The 17,470-nt window shown below is 41.6% G+C and overlaps 1 protein-coding gene across 1 annotated transcript in view; it reads left to right on the forward strand.

Annotated features, from left to right (window-relative positions):
* Window positions 1-17,470, forward strand: part of itga10 (integrin, alpha 10) — a 27,014-nt gene continuing 9,544 nt past the window's right edge. The window contains exons 1-8 of the mRNA XM_069537612.1: window positions 1-1,017; window positions 7,075-7,186; window positions 7,322-7,431; window positions 7,517-7,605; window positions 9,145-9,259; window positions 9,370-9,497; window positions 10,112-10,260; window positions 15,611-15,761. Coding sequence (XP_069393713.1) covers window positions 966-1,017; window positions 7,075-7,186; window positions 7,322-7,431; window positions 7,517-7,605; window positions 9,145-9,259; window positions 9,370-9,497; window positions 10,112-10,260; window positions 15,611-15,761 — 906 coding nt within the window. The 5' untranslated portion in view covers window positions 1-965. The remainder of the gene's footprint in view (window positions 1,018-7,074; window positions 7,187-7,321; window positions 7,432-7,516; window positions 7,606-9,144; window positions 9,260-9,369; window positions 9,498-10,111; window positions 10,261-15,610; window positions 15,762-17,470) is intronic.

Here is a 17,470-nt window from a genome sequence, read left to right on the forward strand (position 1 = left end):
AGCTGTGTGCCACCTGAAAGGTTTGGAGAGGAGAGAGAGGCTGTGTGTTTGAAAGAGAGGGACGTGTGTTTGGGGTTTGTCAGTGTGAAGCAGCAGCTCAGTGGATGGAGGAGGTCTGTTGGAGGGAGGGCAGCTCTCAGGATAAATGCGCTCTTTCATTTCAAAGGGAGATAATTCCGTTATAGTGGAGCCGCATATTTACATCGACAGAGACGCAGAGGAGGAACAAACAACAAGAGAGTTTTCTTGTTTTGTTACTTTAGGAGAAGAGGACTTGAGCATGGATGCGAAGTTATCAGAGGAACCTCAAACTTTGCGCTTGACGAACGGAGCCCGCGTCCACAGGAGAGTTTGAGCTCCAGGGACGCGCGCAGGGGTCCGGAGGGAGAAAGGCGCGCTTCTGATGGACTGTTTGGGAAGCTGCTCCACATTAGTGATGCTTTAATGACTCGGAACTGCGGCCTCTTGTTGGATGGGACAGGTGCACCGATTTTCACGCTCCAAACCATGGGTCACTGAGGTGTCAATTAAGATTTCGCCTTGATCCTCATCCACCCAGACCACCTTCCCTCCGTGGTGTCTCTCAATTACTCCAGCAGGGACCTGAACGAGCGCAAAAACGCAAAAAGCACGAACAAGAATTCTTCCCTTTGAATGGGATTATTCAATCTTGATTTATAACAACTAGCTTCTCTGGTTACCCCTGAAAGGAACTTTACGCATGTACGCGCAGCAGACATGCCACTGCAGCACCGTTTGACTGGATTTTACGCATCTCTGGGGGAAAGAGAGAGCTGAAAAAGTGTGCGTGTGTGAATGAGTGTGTGTGGGGCTGTGAGTGTGTGTATGTGTGTGTGAGGTAGAGGCCAATGTACATTATTTCTAGGTCAGGGGAGACCACATTGTGAACAGAGAAAAAAGAGAAAAGTACAAGAGAGTGACTTGTTTTACAACCTGTTTCATAAATGGAGTTGCGTAAATACCTGTTGTGCCTGGAGTTCATCCTCCTCCTTAAAGGTAAGAATCATTCTAAGTTCAGTTTTTCTTAAGTAATGATTTTCACAATTGTTTCAAAAAACAACTGCAATTTTGTTATTCCCCCTCGTTTTTTAGATACGATTATTTGAATTTGCGGGGAAGTCTAATAATCCATTCACCTTTCTTAAAGCTCCTTATGTAAACTCATTCTATCCATGATTGATGCCTCTTCTCTGCCCATGGGCTGTCCCGTCCTCCAGCTCTGTCTAACTGGGCGATAGGGTCATTAACTTCCTCAACTTCTCTCCCTTTAACAGACAACATGTGTGAAACATGGAGTCTCACCCTCTCAGAGCTTGATTCTGTGTGGCAGTAAACGACTGACCGTGGAGACATTCCTAACATGATTGTGTGCATGTGAGGGGCTGAAGCAGTCGTATTAAAATATATGGCCACACTCCATTTGCCAAACACATCAAAGGTATAGGAAGTTGTGCATGGGTCCAACAGAGTGATGGTTCCTGGTTCAAAGTCTGATGCTTCAGTAAATCTTCCAGCGCTGAGGAGGATATTTCCTTCTCGATGGAAGCCTTCAGCAACCAGGAGATGTTTGGAGCCATCAGAGATATTTGTATGTATCCTCTGCCAAAAGGTTACTGGTTCATCTCCTCTTACAGTTGACACCCTCTGACCCTGGCAGCTGTGTAACACGACCTCCTGGGCAGTATCAGCCATTTCCATCTCTTGGACTTGATGTCTAAAGTTCCCCCTAATAAGGCGTCTGTCCCACAAGTGTTTTCTCCATGAAGCATGAACAACGGCTCCCCTGCGTTGGTCATATCGCTGTGGCAGAGCCGCCTCCCACACTTCATGGAACCATTCCTGCTCACCATGAAGAAGCAGAAGAAAAAGACCATTGTTGTCGAGCAATACCTAAGTGTTTCTGCAGCTGATAAGCAGCGGTTTAACTGCTCCATCATAGCATGCAGCCATTAGGCCAACATGAGTTCAATAGGCTGAGAAATTAAGTTGTGCAAGGCATGTTGAGCTCATATCTGCTGTGAATCACACACACAGTGTCTAGAGTCGATCTATAAATGGAGATGTTGGCATGTGTGCCAGCATTTAACATTTATACTAAAGCGTCAGTTGTCATGCTATGTGCAAAATGCTTCTCATTCAGAAGCTGAGGAATAAACACAAAGCATTGATGTTATTCTAACTTTACACACACATACACATTATCTGTTTAATTCAAGCATGTTCAGGGTAATTTCCTTGATTTGTTTCACCATTTAACCCATATGGTCTAATTTGTGTTTTAGCCAATTTGATTTTAGTGTGTGTGTGTGTGTGTGTGCGTGAGATGTTTTATACTGCATACAGGAGCATGTAGGTGAGTGAGTGTGTGTGTGACGTTAATGGTTTCAGCAGGGCTCCCTGATGCAGGCAGCAGGCACCTCATGTCTGTTACACTCTGTTATGCTTTACTAAGATGTCAAACACAGGTGTGTGTGTGTGTGTATGTGTGTGTGTGTGTGTGTCTAACTCAGTTTCACCGGTGATTCATAAATTCTTGCTATTATTCTCTCAGCTATCTTCTGGTGTTTTTTGTTATTCTCCTATCGCTCACGTGCATTCCTGTAATCCTCCTCTTCGTCCACCCCCACTCCCCCATGAGACGGTGACAGCCATGAGAACAGAACCCGATCGAGATAATGGAGAGAAAATCTGTGAATGATGGAGAAATGAGGTGGGGGGTGGTGTTTGGGAAACACAGTTCAGTTCAGTGAAGATGATAGAAACAGATACTGTAGTTTGGCAAACATCTCATGCAGGACATTTCACAGAGGTGCTATAAGTCAGAGACGTGAATTAAAGAAACTGAGAGCAGGACCAGAAGGAGGGGGAATTTTGATATGTTAATCCAATTAAAACAAGTAATAGACATGTTTGCATGAACACAAATATTCTGATATTAACCCGTTTAAGACAAATTTCTGTGTAAACAGCTTTTTCTGATCACCTCAACCTTAATAAGGTCACACTTGAAATAAGCACCAATCGAAACAAGGAAATTGCTATGGGTTAGGGTTATCTATCTATAAAGAGACATCAACAGGTTGTCACAGTTACCACCTGCTTGACAACACATGCATTGGGTTCCAACAATATAAGAGAGATTTTTTTTTAGCTAAATTAGAAAGAAAACAGTCAAAAAAGGCAAATATTAGCATCAGGGTTTAAACTATTTAACTAAACATAGTGGACATAATGTTGACGTGTTGTTGCTCTGTAACATGTAAACAGGAATATGAATGGGAAATTCCATTAGCAACTCATGTAAACATTATAATCAGAGTAATGTCTTGTTCAGAATAAGGTCAATAGCCACATTATAGGTGTCCTTGTAAACGTATCAATGTATTTGTTTCAAGTGTTGTTATAGAATCAAAAACATTGATGATACAAGTTCAGTTTCTCTTCCTCTACATGTGCAATACATTCAAATATGCACACACTATACTACACCTACACTTACACCAGGAGAGCCCCGGGCCAAACATGTGGTTGAGAGAATCTGGACTCAGTTTGGCTTGATAGATGTTTGTCGCCAGTTGTCATGGCAATGAGTGGTCAGACAGCCTGTGGTACAGTGTCATATATGTAAACCCCTGATGAGAGAGGGCGGGACGGGAAAGGGAAAAACAGAGGGATGATGGTGCTGTTTTGTGGAGGTCTGAGGGGCCTTGTGGTAGGGGTACAGACGAGTGTATGTTTCTGTATATTATAGGAGAGAGGGTTAAAAAAAAAAGGGAGGGGGGGCAATTTATGGTTTATGAGAGCATGCGTGAACAAGGAGGATGAAGGAGAGAATCATTGGCAGGGGGGTTGTTATCAGAGGTCTGGTTTGTTGTGGAAAGGAAATTTGGAATTGGAGCGAGTGAGTGATCCCACAATAAAGACAGAAAACATGTTACTACGTCGTCTGTAAGAAGAGGGGGTAGAGAATGAGAGAATAACTTTTCCGTGCAAGTTGGGACAAAATGATTTTTATTCCTTCTGTCCATGAATATAGAAGATTTAGTGTTAAAGAGCTACTCTGTCCTTGCCTACGCATGTTCCCATCACCGAAGTGTATTAAACATCTGTGTAGAATCAGAAAGATGGCCGAATGTCAATGAAGGTTTGGACATCAAAATATTGAGAGCTTACACAGATATACAAGAAACTGGAGAACACAGCCATCCTAACAGCTCTGTGAGACTGTTGCTGAATTTGCGTTCTTCTATACTCACGCTTGATATTTTGAGTATGGCCCTGAACTGTAAATACTCAGATGGGTCAGAAAAGTAAAAAAGCTGAGTCTAAAACTCTGGAAGCTTCTCACCATCGGTGGTCGCTGTTGACTCCCAGTTTGTTTGGTGGTTTTTTGAATGCGTGGCTTCTTGTAGATGGTGTTGCTACCAATCTGGATCTCTATGGATCCTCTGTATTCTTCAAAAAAGCTCATGCTACTCACAGCGCCATCTACTGAAAATCATTGGCCATATTGATTACGTAAAGGAATTAATGACTTTTCAAATTTGTGAAAATGATAACAGAGGAAGCATCATTGCCACTGTTGGTAGTGTAATTCCCATGTTCCATGTGTAAGAGATATATTTTTAAGTCTAGTAAATAAAGCAGCTGACAGATATTTTAGGGGGATGACAGTTGTGGTCACATGTTGCGATTGTCATTTGCAGTGAGTGCACAGCAGCCATGTTTGATCTGGGACAACAGAAGACAAGGGAACATGATCATCGGTACAAAATTGCATGGCAGTTGTTGAGATGGTTCAGTGAAGACCACTGTTGTGGATTGACTAACAGCACAATCATCATCCTGAAAGCAATGCTGCTAGTGTCATCAACCATCAACCCAATTCTTTGCACAAGAAGAAGCAGAAACTGAAAATACATGAAAAACATCTGTGAGAGAAGGAAAAGTGAGCAGTTACAGGTTGTTAAAACTATAGTAAGTGAATGCAGAATCAGCAACGGAAGAGAAACAGTAAGCGTATCCAGTTTCTCTCTCAAAACCGAGCGGAATCCCCCTCTGATTGGCCTGACCAAGGCAACTGTCTGTGTGTGTTATTTGTGGGGAAGTATCTGTACACAAGTGTGTTTGAGTAACTGGTGTAGAATCACAGCAGCAATATTCTGGCCCCGTCCTGGACTGGTGCAATCACAGAGTTATGTACAGTATGAGAGTTACTGTAGCCTCAGATGCTGCTAAATTACACGTCAAGTTAAATTTATTCAAAAAGTTCCTTCCTAAGAAAACACATCCAGCACGGCCTGCTCTTCAAGGCTTCAAATGACACAGAGTAGATACATAAGTGATATGTGTTACATACCAACTGTCAGGAGCTGCAAACTGTCTCTGAGACTTGATTTATGTGAAGGAATCGAACATTTATAGCAAATTGTTTTACCATCACTTCCGGTAAAAAGGGCTCAGCTCTCCCAGGAAGCTTTGACATAATCTGAGCAGCACTGAGGATTCTGCTTGAAGAATGAATTCCCCCTGATCTTAGATGAAGATATAATGTTAAACACACATCAACAAACAGCCTTGACATGAGTATCACAAGCGAAGGAGAGGGACTGGTCTCAAACAACTGCTGACAGCCAGATGAAGACAAGGCCGCCTTCGACATTCAGTTAATTAGACATGATACTTTGGAGAAGAGTTGTGCAACTTGTGTAATGTTACCGGAAAATGTAATTCTTGGGTGCACAGGATTTTCAAGCAAATGTAGCTTTTTTTCTTTCTATATTTTATGGTAAAGAGTTCTTTCTTAATCTCATTTTAATGAATATCAATCAATTCATTCACTCACTTTGACTCTGATTATACAAACAGGAAACATTTCAATCTTGTACCTGCACCTTTGTGTCGTTTGTTCTGGTTTTGGTAAACAGAATTTACAGTTTTCCTAAAGCCTCTGAGAAAATAACCATTTTGTCAGTCGGAGTTTGTTTTCGTGCTTCAGTTTACACAGTGATCAGTGAACTGTCTGACAACCATCACGCTGCTCTCTCTGTCCTCCTCACCTCTCTCTCTCTCTCCCTATATGTATGAAGGGCAGACTTGTGTGTCATAACAGGGGTCTTACTATACTCCATGTATTTTCTAACCCACACCCTTCTCTGCCTTGCCTCTTCTCTCCCCTCAGACTGAACTCCCTTTTTCCTCACAGGTTACCTTTGGTCACTCTGTTTATCCATATTCTCAACACCCCTCCTTCTTTTCTCTCCAGGGCTATGAGGCAGAATAATATTCTAGCTACAGTATAGTGTAGAGTTTGAAGCTCACATTTCTTTGCATGTTTTTAAGCTGGGGTTGGTAATCCTGGAAAAGCGAATAAGAGCAAGCTACACTTATATTATCATATTAGTATATTATTGTCTCTGTCAACTTGTATTCCTAATCCATTGAAAGCAGACGTTTTGGGGAAATATGCTCAATCACTTTTTCTTCCAAAGAGACAGACGAGGAGAGTATTACCATTACTATTTGCACAATAATATTTTAGTTTTTAAAAAGATAATCTAACACAGATTTTGTACGTATCAAATACATTTGATATAAAGTGTTAATCTGTGATGTGTTTAAGGCAGTGTTTAGTATCTTTAGACAAAGAAAATGAAGCTGTTTCCTTGTTCCCAGTATTTCTGTTGAATAAAGTTCACCAGCTGGTGACTGCAATCTTATATTTAACATATTGAAGTTTTACTCACAAAAAGAAAAAGTAAAAACAGGACAGTGAATTCCCCAGTATGTCCAAATTTTCCTTAAACTTCCAGTTTTACCATTTGAATCACTGAGAAGTGGATTTAATGTGGTAAAATTGAATTCCACATTCTGCCAGTAGCACATCTATATTCTGTTTTAGCTCCAACTTTTCCTTCATGTTTACTCTGACTGAAAGATTCAATGTTTTCTGTGGATGCAGCATTTCATCAAATGAAGAGTTAACCCTAATTCTTATAAATCAGTGAATATTCTTCTATATATATTTGTTCTAACATATTTTTTGTCTTCCAGAGTTGTGTCAGTGTTTCAACATAGACGTAAAGAATCCGCGCATCTTCACCGGTCCAGAGGACGCTCTGTTTGGCTTCTCTGTTTTACAGCATGAGTCGGATGGAGAGAAATCGTAAGTGTGTGAGAGTGTAAGAGGCAGTTAAAGATACACAAAGAGAAATGAATAATTAAACCAGCATGGTTTGTACACAAAGAAGATGCACAGTGATGCGTTAATGTCAACATAATAACTGTCATTATGTTGAAGAATGCTGGTTGGTGCTCCCTGGGACGGGCCGCCCAACAACAGGAAAGGAGACGTGTATAAATGCATCGTGGGGGAGGAGAAGAACTCAAACTGCAGCAAAGTGAATCTAGGTGAGAAAAGAATCAGCTGAAATCCTCATCAGGTTTAAATGCATATGTTGCCTCATCATAAAACTGATCTGTCTATGTATCTCAGGTGAGACTGCTCTCCAGAACGTTTCTAAAAACCTGAGGAACTCTCACCTGGGAATGACCCTCACTGCAGACTCACCTGACGGCTTCCTGGTACGTAGTCTAAACACTGAGAGATGAGGCTGTTTTTAAACTTTTGCTACGTGGGCAGTGAGGTCATTTGTGGGAGCAGGACGGGATGTGGTGAGAGCAGGTTGTTTGTTTGACAGAATTTGAATGAATCATATATTTTTGTATTGGACTCAAGATGCCAACATGTGCAGTTCACTGATCCCCCACCACACAAAAAACAACAACCTTCAATTATTATTATTATTATTAAGTCTTGACATAATTTATTTATCTTGTGTGAACAAGTTAATATCTTATGTGCACAAGATTATGAAAATGTCATCTGACACCGAACTTCACAGTTTTAAAACTTTATTCTAACTTGTGTCTGAGTTTCACATCTCAAGTCTTTTTGTTGCTCTCCAATCCTGATTTCTCCAGTTCTGAGGCTTCTGGCTTCCATACAAAAACACTTTGTGTGTGTGTGTGTGTGTGTGTGTGTGTGTGTGTGTGTGTGTGTGTGTGTGTGTGTGTGTGTGTGTGTGTGTGTGTGTGTGTGTGTGTGTGTGTGTGTGTTTGAGAGTTACTGTGTTAGAGTATGTGTCCATATATGTGTGTGTTAGGCAAACGTGCTTTGTGTTTTGGTGACTGCCAGTTTTTTCTGCACAGTTCATGCTAGCCAGCATAGCCCACTGTATGTGTGAGTGTGCGTGTGCGTATCCTAACCCCAGTGGTCAGGTCTATAACAGGATCGGAATGCGTCTCCGGGCCTTTGTTAATGACAGACCTACCAAAAGCCATAGCACCTCTCTCTCTCCTCCGTCTCCCTCCGCCTTACTTTTCTCTCATCCCTCTCTCCATCCCTTCTTCTTTCGTCCCTGCCTGTCTGTGCGCCTGAGGAGAAACGCGTCCATAATGACAGGGCAAGCAATACCAGGATGTTTCTCTTTCTCTCACTCTACCCCGTTTCACCCCACTTTCGTCAACCTCTTTTGTCTCCCGGCTGTATGCATGCATTTCTCTTTTATCTCCCACTCGCCACACTCTCCCTCCTTTTCTCCCTCTGAGTATGAAAGCCAAATAAACGGCACGCTTTGAAGACAGAAATATCTGAAATGTGATACCCCCCACCCTACGCTCACCCCCTACATTTAACACAATCAGATTTAAATTGCCTTACTGGTCTGGTGTTCCAACTCTGTTAAACCACTCATGACAACAGTGACTGCCAACATGTCAACAATAGTCTCTCTTTCTCTCTGCCTATCCCTCATTTTATAACCTCCAAACCACACCATTGTAGTTTTTCCATGACTTATCCCCTCGTATAACTTGTTTTCTTTTTGTTCCCCCGTCTGCCCTCATTTAGTGTTTATACTCGGGACACCCGGCGACATTTGTCTACGTGTTTAAATCCTTGTCAACTAAAAAACACCTACACATCTCAAGAGTGGAAAACAAATATTTAGGAATATAAACTGTTGAAATTGACTGTGAACGCTCCTGTAATTGCTTCACCTGTAAAACAGATGCTGTCCCTGTGTGTGTGTGTGTGTGTGTGTGTGTGTGTGTTATTGGCAGGCATGTGCACCACTGTGGTCACAGGAGTGTGGTACGTCTATGTTCAGCACTGGCATCTGTGCCTCGGTTAGCGATGACCTAGAACCAAGAGAGACCATCGCTCCAACAGCACAAAGTAACCACACACACACGCACACACATGCACACACACACTGAGGAAGAGAAACATGCTGCACTGGCCTGCTTCAACCAAACTGAATATTTTTAATCTCCTACATCTGGCAGGGTGCTCCACATACATGGACATCGTGATTGTGCTGGACGGCTCCAACAGTATCTATCCCTGGTACGAGGTCCAGAACTTCCTCAGCAACATCCTCAGCAAATTCCACATCAGCTCAGACCAGATGCAGGTAAAAGCTCAAATCATGTGTGTGTTTTCACTGCCTATAAAGATTATTTACATCAGTAATGGAAACTTGTGGTTTTTGAATTTGAGTTTGTCTCCCGCTTAAATCTCTGGAACCCCTTAGCTGCTGCCCAGAGCAGTAAGACAGGCAGAGTCCCTTGAGTGAAAACATGCATCGAATGACACATTTAAAGAACCGGTTTGGCAAATTTGTCCAGAATGAATTGCGGTAGTAATGTAAAGGGACGTGAGCCGAGCTAACTTGAGGTTGAGGAGGAATGGAAGCTGGCAAGTGTGGGATCTGGGGACATTATTCTGAGCTAAACAACAAGAGGAGCGAGAGGTGAGAAGGGGTTTGGGTTTTGAAAAGGGAGGGTGGGGGGTAAGGAGTAGCAGGCAACGTGAGGTGAAGAGGAAATACCTCTGGTTTTTGAATGAATTCAAAAATTCCCAGAGTGCACTGTTTGCTTTAAGAACAACATCGGCACTTAAAGAGATAGTTCACCCCAGAAACACAATATATATCAGATGTTGTTCCCCACAAATATGTGCCAGCGCAACCAGGAACATGTGGAATTGTTGAAATGCTTCTGTGTGTGTATGTGTGCTCACATTCAGGTCGGTATACTGCAGTATGGCGAGGTAGCAGTCCACGAGTGGTCTCTGAAGGACTACCAGACCACACATGAGGTGGTGGAGGCTGCCAAGAACATCAGCCGACAGGAGGGACGAGAGACACGCACGGCATACGCCATCCACATGGCCTGGTAGGCCTGTCAATCACTGTTACCTCGCTCTAACTGGCTGATCCCTCTTGTGTTAAAACATACCGTAGATTTGGCATGCTCTCTGGAAAAAGTCTGGCTGTTCAGATTTTGGTGGTAGATTTTTGTGTTTGGCATTCTTAGGGGAGTTTTCTCCAAATATATCACTCGCTATATAATTTGTAATTATAAAGACAACCAGGTCTGTTTTCTTCCAGTCTGATCTTCTTTCTGATGATACGCTCCAGTAAGGTCCCACCAGGCTGCTTTAGGTTAATGGTTTACCAAGTTATCTGAAGGATTAGACTAAACATCCCGGGGGAATTCATTCTGCTCCTATCAGTATTTTTTGACAGTGGATAAAATGACAGCCTGTAGTATGAAAGGTGTTGCTTGTAGTAACAAACTTATACTATGATAAATCCTCACTGCTCTCATGAAGACACACTTCCATCTATGGTGCAGGTAAATGGTTTGTATTTATACAGCAGCTTTTCTATGACCACTAAAGTGCCCTTTACAGTACATTTTTGCCATCCACCCATTCACACACATTCATACAGCGCATCTTCATCAGTCACATACTAGCGGCAGAGCCGTTCAGTATCTTGCCCCAGAATAAATCAGCACGTGGAATAGGATCGAACCTCCAGCTCTCTGGTTAGAAGCTGTTGACAAGTTCACCACAGTTTGCTTGCAATGAACCAAACACAAAGTTAGTAATTATAGAGAAGCATTTAGCATCTGAAGAACCTGATATTTCTGGCAGAAGCTGGTGGAGACCAAAGTAGAGCTAAAAGGAAGTATTCAAATATTTTCTGCATAACGATACAAATCTTTCTGTCCCTTTCTTTAAGAAAATAAAAAATGCAGGCCTTTAATTTGTAATAGAGATGTATTTACTGCGGACTTTGCTTAAGTAGAGAATCTTTATATTTTTTAGTTTAAATTCACTCCTCTTCATCACTCCTGTACTGTTGCCTGGTCTGTCATCACCTTCATGGCTTTTCTTCATAGAAATACAGTGAGTTTGAGGTGTTTAAGTTTGTAATCCAAGTCTAAGGAAACAGTTTTGTAGGTTGAGGGTCAGCAACAACCTCTAAGTCTTAAAATATTTCGTTTCTTTTCAAAATAAAATTCCTGCCTTATTAAATTCATACCCACATAGAGCACCACACCCAGACCTGATGTGTGGCCTGATGTCCATTTTGAGATGTGTGTCTTGGAGAGGTGTTCTATTCCCGCATATACACACACACACGCACGCACACAGGTAATTGGGGAGTTCCTGTTTTCTGGTGCATTTAAAGGTAACAGTTGAAGGGGTTTAGGAGAAACATTTAAAAAGTAGTTGAAAAGCAGTGACTGGAAAATGGAGCCAGTAAAACTGTAAAACTGTGGCCTGTAAACACAAGTGACGGGAAAATCAGACAACAACCACACACTGTCCATTCTCTGTCGCTCACTGTCATAACCTCATTGACAGATGGTGAAAACACTGCATTAGCTCTGCACATGAAACTGTGTGCACCAGGGTAGAGAAAACAAGCCCAGGTTGCAATTGTTGAAATAATTTAAGATTGATTTGATATTAGGTCATTTCAAAATATACCAATTTATGTCAAGACTTATGTAAACACATGCATCACCTCTCTCTCTCTCACACACACACACACACACACACACACACATACACTGATGGACAGATAGCAGGGTTTGCAGTGGGCAAGGAAAGTGACGGGGTAAAAAAAACAGTGTGATTAGCTGAGCTGGCCTGACTGACTGCTGGCTCAGCGCGGCTGCAGGTGTGGCACGGCCTGACCCAGCCTGGCCGGCCAAGTCGTGCTCCTACAGCTGTAAAAATACACACACAGACATATACAGTGCACACACGCATATAGTTCAAATTTCTACATCTACAAAGGCATCAACTACATTTGTTCCTTGGCCCCTTAACCTCAACTTTAACAGCATGTTTGACTTTTAACCTTTACCCCTAACCTTGTCCTTATTATAAACTTAACTCTAAATCTGAGCACTTGGCTAAAATAGGCCTTAAAAGAACAGAGAACATGCAAACTGCTCTCCTCTCACCTCTCTCTTTGGAGGTTTTAAGATTTATGATGATTGGGGAAACATCTTAAAAGAGTTATTGCCAGGATTTGCCAAGGCTCAGGGAGATATTTTGGTTGATGGTTGATGTTTTTCAACCAATCGTGCTCTCTATAATAATACAAATGTACAAAATGTGATCCCATGCTGTGACCTTTGACAGAAAAAAAAAATTAATATCAAAAGTGCAGGTCCTGACCCTCAACTAAATAGCAGAGTATTATCCAAACTGAATTCAAACAGACACAGAGAGAAAGATCAGTGTTTCTACAGGGTCTGAAAAAGTCAAAGAAACAAGTCTAATATTTCAATAATCAGAATTTTAGGCCTTAAAAAGTCTTAAATATATTAAAATATTATGTACTACATCTTAAATACCTTTGGTGGGTCTTAATTGAATGTAATGCTATTTATGGGTTTTTATTTTCTTGTTGTGGGGTAGTATCTATTAAAATATATATATTTTTTAAATTACAAATAGGACTAAGATGGGACTGATAACTAATAACCTACAATTTTGTAGCTGTACACTCGACTTGGCTCTGTCTGTATTTTGTAAAATGGTATTTCAAGGGTTATTGTCTACTCGGCTTCTTTACCTCATCTACAATTATTCACATCTGCCATAGGTTTTATACATCTTGTCATAGGTCTTAAAATTTCATTCATTGGGGCCTCAAAAAGTCTTAAATTGAACTTGCTGAAACCTACAGCCTGACAGAATCTGCACTAAAGATAAATAATTATATATTATATTATATATCATATAATTAAATATTCTTACTTACTCTCTGTTTGAGAGGTAGATACTACTCAATAAGGTAAACATGAGGCTACAGCCAGTTCCCAGTTCGCTTGGCTTAGCTTCCATGGTACAAACTGGAAGCATGAGGCGAGTCATAATCTTTCCAGAGTCACTGTCTGTCCACAGTAAACGGCATCTGCCCACCATCACCTCCAAAGTTCACTAATTACCATGTTGTTTTTTGGTTGTTAAACATTCCTGAGGTTTTGTCATATCTTGAGATTCTCTGCTAACCAGAGAAGAATTCAAGGAGCTGCTTTTCACAGCCAAGAAAAAGTCTGGCCCACATAATCCCCAGTGACACTGCAGCAGGTTGTTTTTTAAGTTCAGTTTAGAACAAATCACACAAATATAACATGAGATGTGAAACTATTAGGTTTCACTGTGCTGGTTGATGGATTTCATTACTCTAGAGCTGTGTCATATCTTCATGCTAAGCTAAGCTAAAGGCTGCTGGTTGTTGCTTCTTATCTTTTCAGACCTGAGACCGGGCACGGCCACACATACAGGAATAAAACATTTGCTTCCTGTGGCGAAGCAAATGGCAGGGTGGAGTTTAACTTTGGTGAACTTTGACCCTCAATGTTCGCTTCACATTCTTCTATGTGTGACCGTGGCCTTATTCTACATAAAATAAATGTATTTTCCATATTTTCAAACTATTCCTTTAGTTTTTAGCCTTTGCTTTGAAGGAACTTGGTCTCGGCTTTAAAAAGAAAACCACGTTCGAGTAACGGACTTGGATTTGTATGTAGAAATCTAGACTTGAGTGAACCTGTTGCTTTATAGAACACCACACACTCCACATGTACTTTACAACTCCGTACATTGAACCATACATTTACCAAAAATAGCATGTATGTTGTGACCCGATGTTGTGAGGGCACCAGGCTATGATATAATGTTGACGTGTTAACAGTAATGGACTGTGGATTGTAGATTGTCGATGACAGACTGATACACAAACATCAAATAACCGTCTACAACTGAATTAAGCACTGATTTTTATATTGCTCCACCCGTCTGAGACACTCTCAGTCAGCCACACACATACGCATAAAAGTACACATGCTGACCGCTGCGCTGTGTCATTATCAAACTACTGCGACTTCATAAAATGGCTCGTAAATGCAACCAGTCTTCCCAATTAGCTCTGCTCACTTTCTCTCCTCTTTCATCTCCCCTCTCCTCTTTCCCATTTTTTGGTTTCTTTCATTCTAATGTTTCTGTTTTTCTGTTTCCTTTCTTAATCTGTTTCCGTCTGTCTTGTCTTGTAATTCATCCTTCTCTTTCCTTCCTGCTCCCTTCTTTTGTGTCTCTCTGTCTCCTACCAAATTAATTTAATTGCACAATTAAACAATCTTAATACCACATCAGAGCAGGATTTGTATTTTTAGTTTTAATGTTTGGTTTCATTTTACTGTCTTTTATGTCTTTTAAGACTATTATCTTTTTGCTCTTTTAAATAGGTTCCCAAGCACAAGATTTTACTTCTTCTCTTTCTTTCTTTTTCCGTTTTATCTCCCTCTTCTCTAACAATCTTTTCATTTGTTCCAGGTTTATAGTTTCTTTCATCATGTTTCCCAGTGTTTTACTCATATCTATCTGTCCCTCTCCTTTACTTCCACTACTTTCTTCTTTTTTCTCCTTTCCTCTCCTTCTCTGCACCCTATGTAATTTGCAGACTGCATAGGGGAAACAGTTGTTTTTAACTCTGAGTTTCTTGCGGCTGACCACAATGTTATATTTAGGCCAGGGCTGGAGTTAGGCCTGAAAATGACTGAGTTCACTAGCAGTGACGACTCTCAAGATTTCAGTGAGTTGTGTGTGTGTGTGTGTGTGTGTGTGTGTGTGTGTGTGTGTGTGTGTGTGTGTGTGTGTGTGTGTGTGTGATTGTGTGGGATGGCTTGAGGCTCACCAACCCTATTCAACACTTGAAGCAGGTCCTGCTGAGAACAGGTTTCCTGCAGACAAACAGGGTGCGGCCTGGGTCTGTCCGTGTGTGTTTGTCATTTTAGGCTTCCTCTCTGTAACATGGCACAACCAGATGGGAATGCACAGATGCGGTTGCTGTGTGCAGTGACACATGCACGCTACGTGCAATGACCAATTTGAGTCAACTGGCAGTAAATGTATGTGTGTCAACTATGACTAATATAGTTGTGGACCATTTATATCATACTTGGTGGGAAGGGACTTAAAGCCAATGTCTCACTCCTTCACTAGCTATTAATTTTCTCAGAGAAGCACTTTGAATTGTATGTTATCATATAAAGGAAGTTTATTTGAAAAGTTAAGAAACTAAGTAAGTGGATACTCCCTGGTGTCCTCTCTCTCCCTCTGGCCCCTTCGCTCCTTTAACTTTTTAACTTTATTCTTTACTTCCATTTTGACTTTTTTCTCTCAAATCCCTCATATCTTTTTCTGTCTTTGTAGCACAGAGGCGTTCAGTTTGGAACGTGGTGCGAGGGATGGAGCCACCAAGGTGATGATCGTAGTGACGGACGGAGAGTCGCATGACGGTGAGGAGCTACCAGAAGCTCTGATAGAGTGCGAGAAGAGAAACATCACAAGATACGCCATCGCTGTGAGTACAGTTGTGATGGGTCATCTCGGAGCTGCTGTCCTAACACAATCACAATTTCTGGGTTTTATTTGAGAGTCCTACAGTTTAATGATGCTCAAAATGTTGATTCAGGACTTCTCTCTTCCCTCACTGGTAAATCTAGTGTACCAAACACACTTAACCTACATTATCAATGGGGTGTGTAGTGCATCTGTGACATTCCACACACATTGCGTGAAAGTCGTACACTGACCACAAGCTGTGCTCCTTCGGGCAACCACACAATGCTGCCACCACTCCCCCAAAAATAACATTACCAAATGAACCGCTTGAGTCAACTAAAATAGACAAGTCAGAACAAAAACTCTTCCTTTGCAGCCCCACCCGACCCCCTCAACACACAGAAACACTGAGCTGTGGTATGGTTTTAGAATCAGAGGACCGGACAGAGTCTAGCGGCAGGACTGGTTACAGACCCCTCCCTGTCCCACAAGAGACACTGGGGAACCTTCAGACTCCACAAGAACCACAGAGGAGAACGTGAGCCAACACTGAGGAGGAGTGGCAAGGTGCCACCATAGAACTATGTGTAGATGAAGATCAGATATATCTGTTGATATATGGGTGGAGAGGCTCAGTGGCAGGTCTGTGTTTGAGTCCTGTGCAGACGTATTATTAAGTTTGATCAGACTGAGCTCCCGTTTAAAAATCGACTCTGTCTTCCTGAACTTGCTTCTCAAACTGCCACAGGAGGACACGTTGGGATACAATTAGGATCTGTTCCTGCCTTGGTTCAAATATCAGTGTGATAAGAAGTAGTTAAAGTGACAGAAACCATCTTTGAGAACAAACTATTTGATGTTTACTTTTACTTTTTATTATGGTCCTGACCCATCCATAAATATGGACATTGTGGGACTTATGACTTACACTGCAGCCAGCCACCAGGTGGCGATCAAGATGCTTTGGTTTCACTTTTGGGGAGCTGTCATGTCATCCATTTTTATTTAAAGTCTATGGGTTGTACCTCCTCATAATGACATTCTGTTAATAAAGATATAATGTTAACCAGCTAATATTTCCAACCAAATTTTAGTCAAAGAGAAATTTTGACTCGATAGTGGCGCTACATGAAAAGTCAGAGAATCACTAAAGTTATTACTATTCATCCTGAATAGGAAATAAATGTACTGTACAACATTGCCAAAACCATAGCTAAACATTCAGCAGCCACTAATACGGTCCTTGTTTCTCTGGATCATCCACAGACCTCACAGAGGGGAGTGAGGGGGAGAAAATGTTTTTATATATTTGGGGTCAACTAACTCTTTCAAAATAAACACAAGTTGTGTTCCCCTGAGGTCTGAATCCCGACCATCAGGCAGAAACATGGAGAGGATAAAGCTTCACCGTGTTAAAACATGCTGTAATGGTTTTATCACTGTGGGCTGGTTGGAGACTGACTACCTGAACACAACCTTCATGCTATAGGTCGACAGCAGCTCGGCATGAGAAACAGGAAACAGACAGAAACTAAAGGGACTGGTTCAATGAAAATGACATAAGCAGCTTTTAAAGACGAAGGAAACAAACAAAAGTGAATGATGACAACCAGAGAATGAGGTGCTTTTTATGGGTAAACTATTGGCTCCAAAAAGTCCAAGTGATGACAGGTAAGTGCTACGTGTAGCTGCAGCCACGTTTTAATGTTGCTGCTGCCCCTGTGTGTG

Source organism: Paralichthys olivaceus, chromosome 13, assembly GCF_024713975.1.
Source record: "Paralichthys olivaceus isolate ysfri-2021 chromosome 13, ASM2471397v2, whole genome shotgun sequence".
NCBI classification, from domain to species: Eukaryota; Metazoa; Chordata; class Actinopteri; order Pleuronectiformes; family Paralichthyidae; genus Paralichthys; species Paralichthys olivaceus.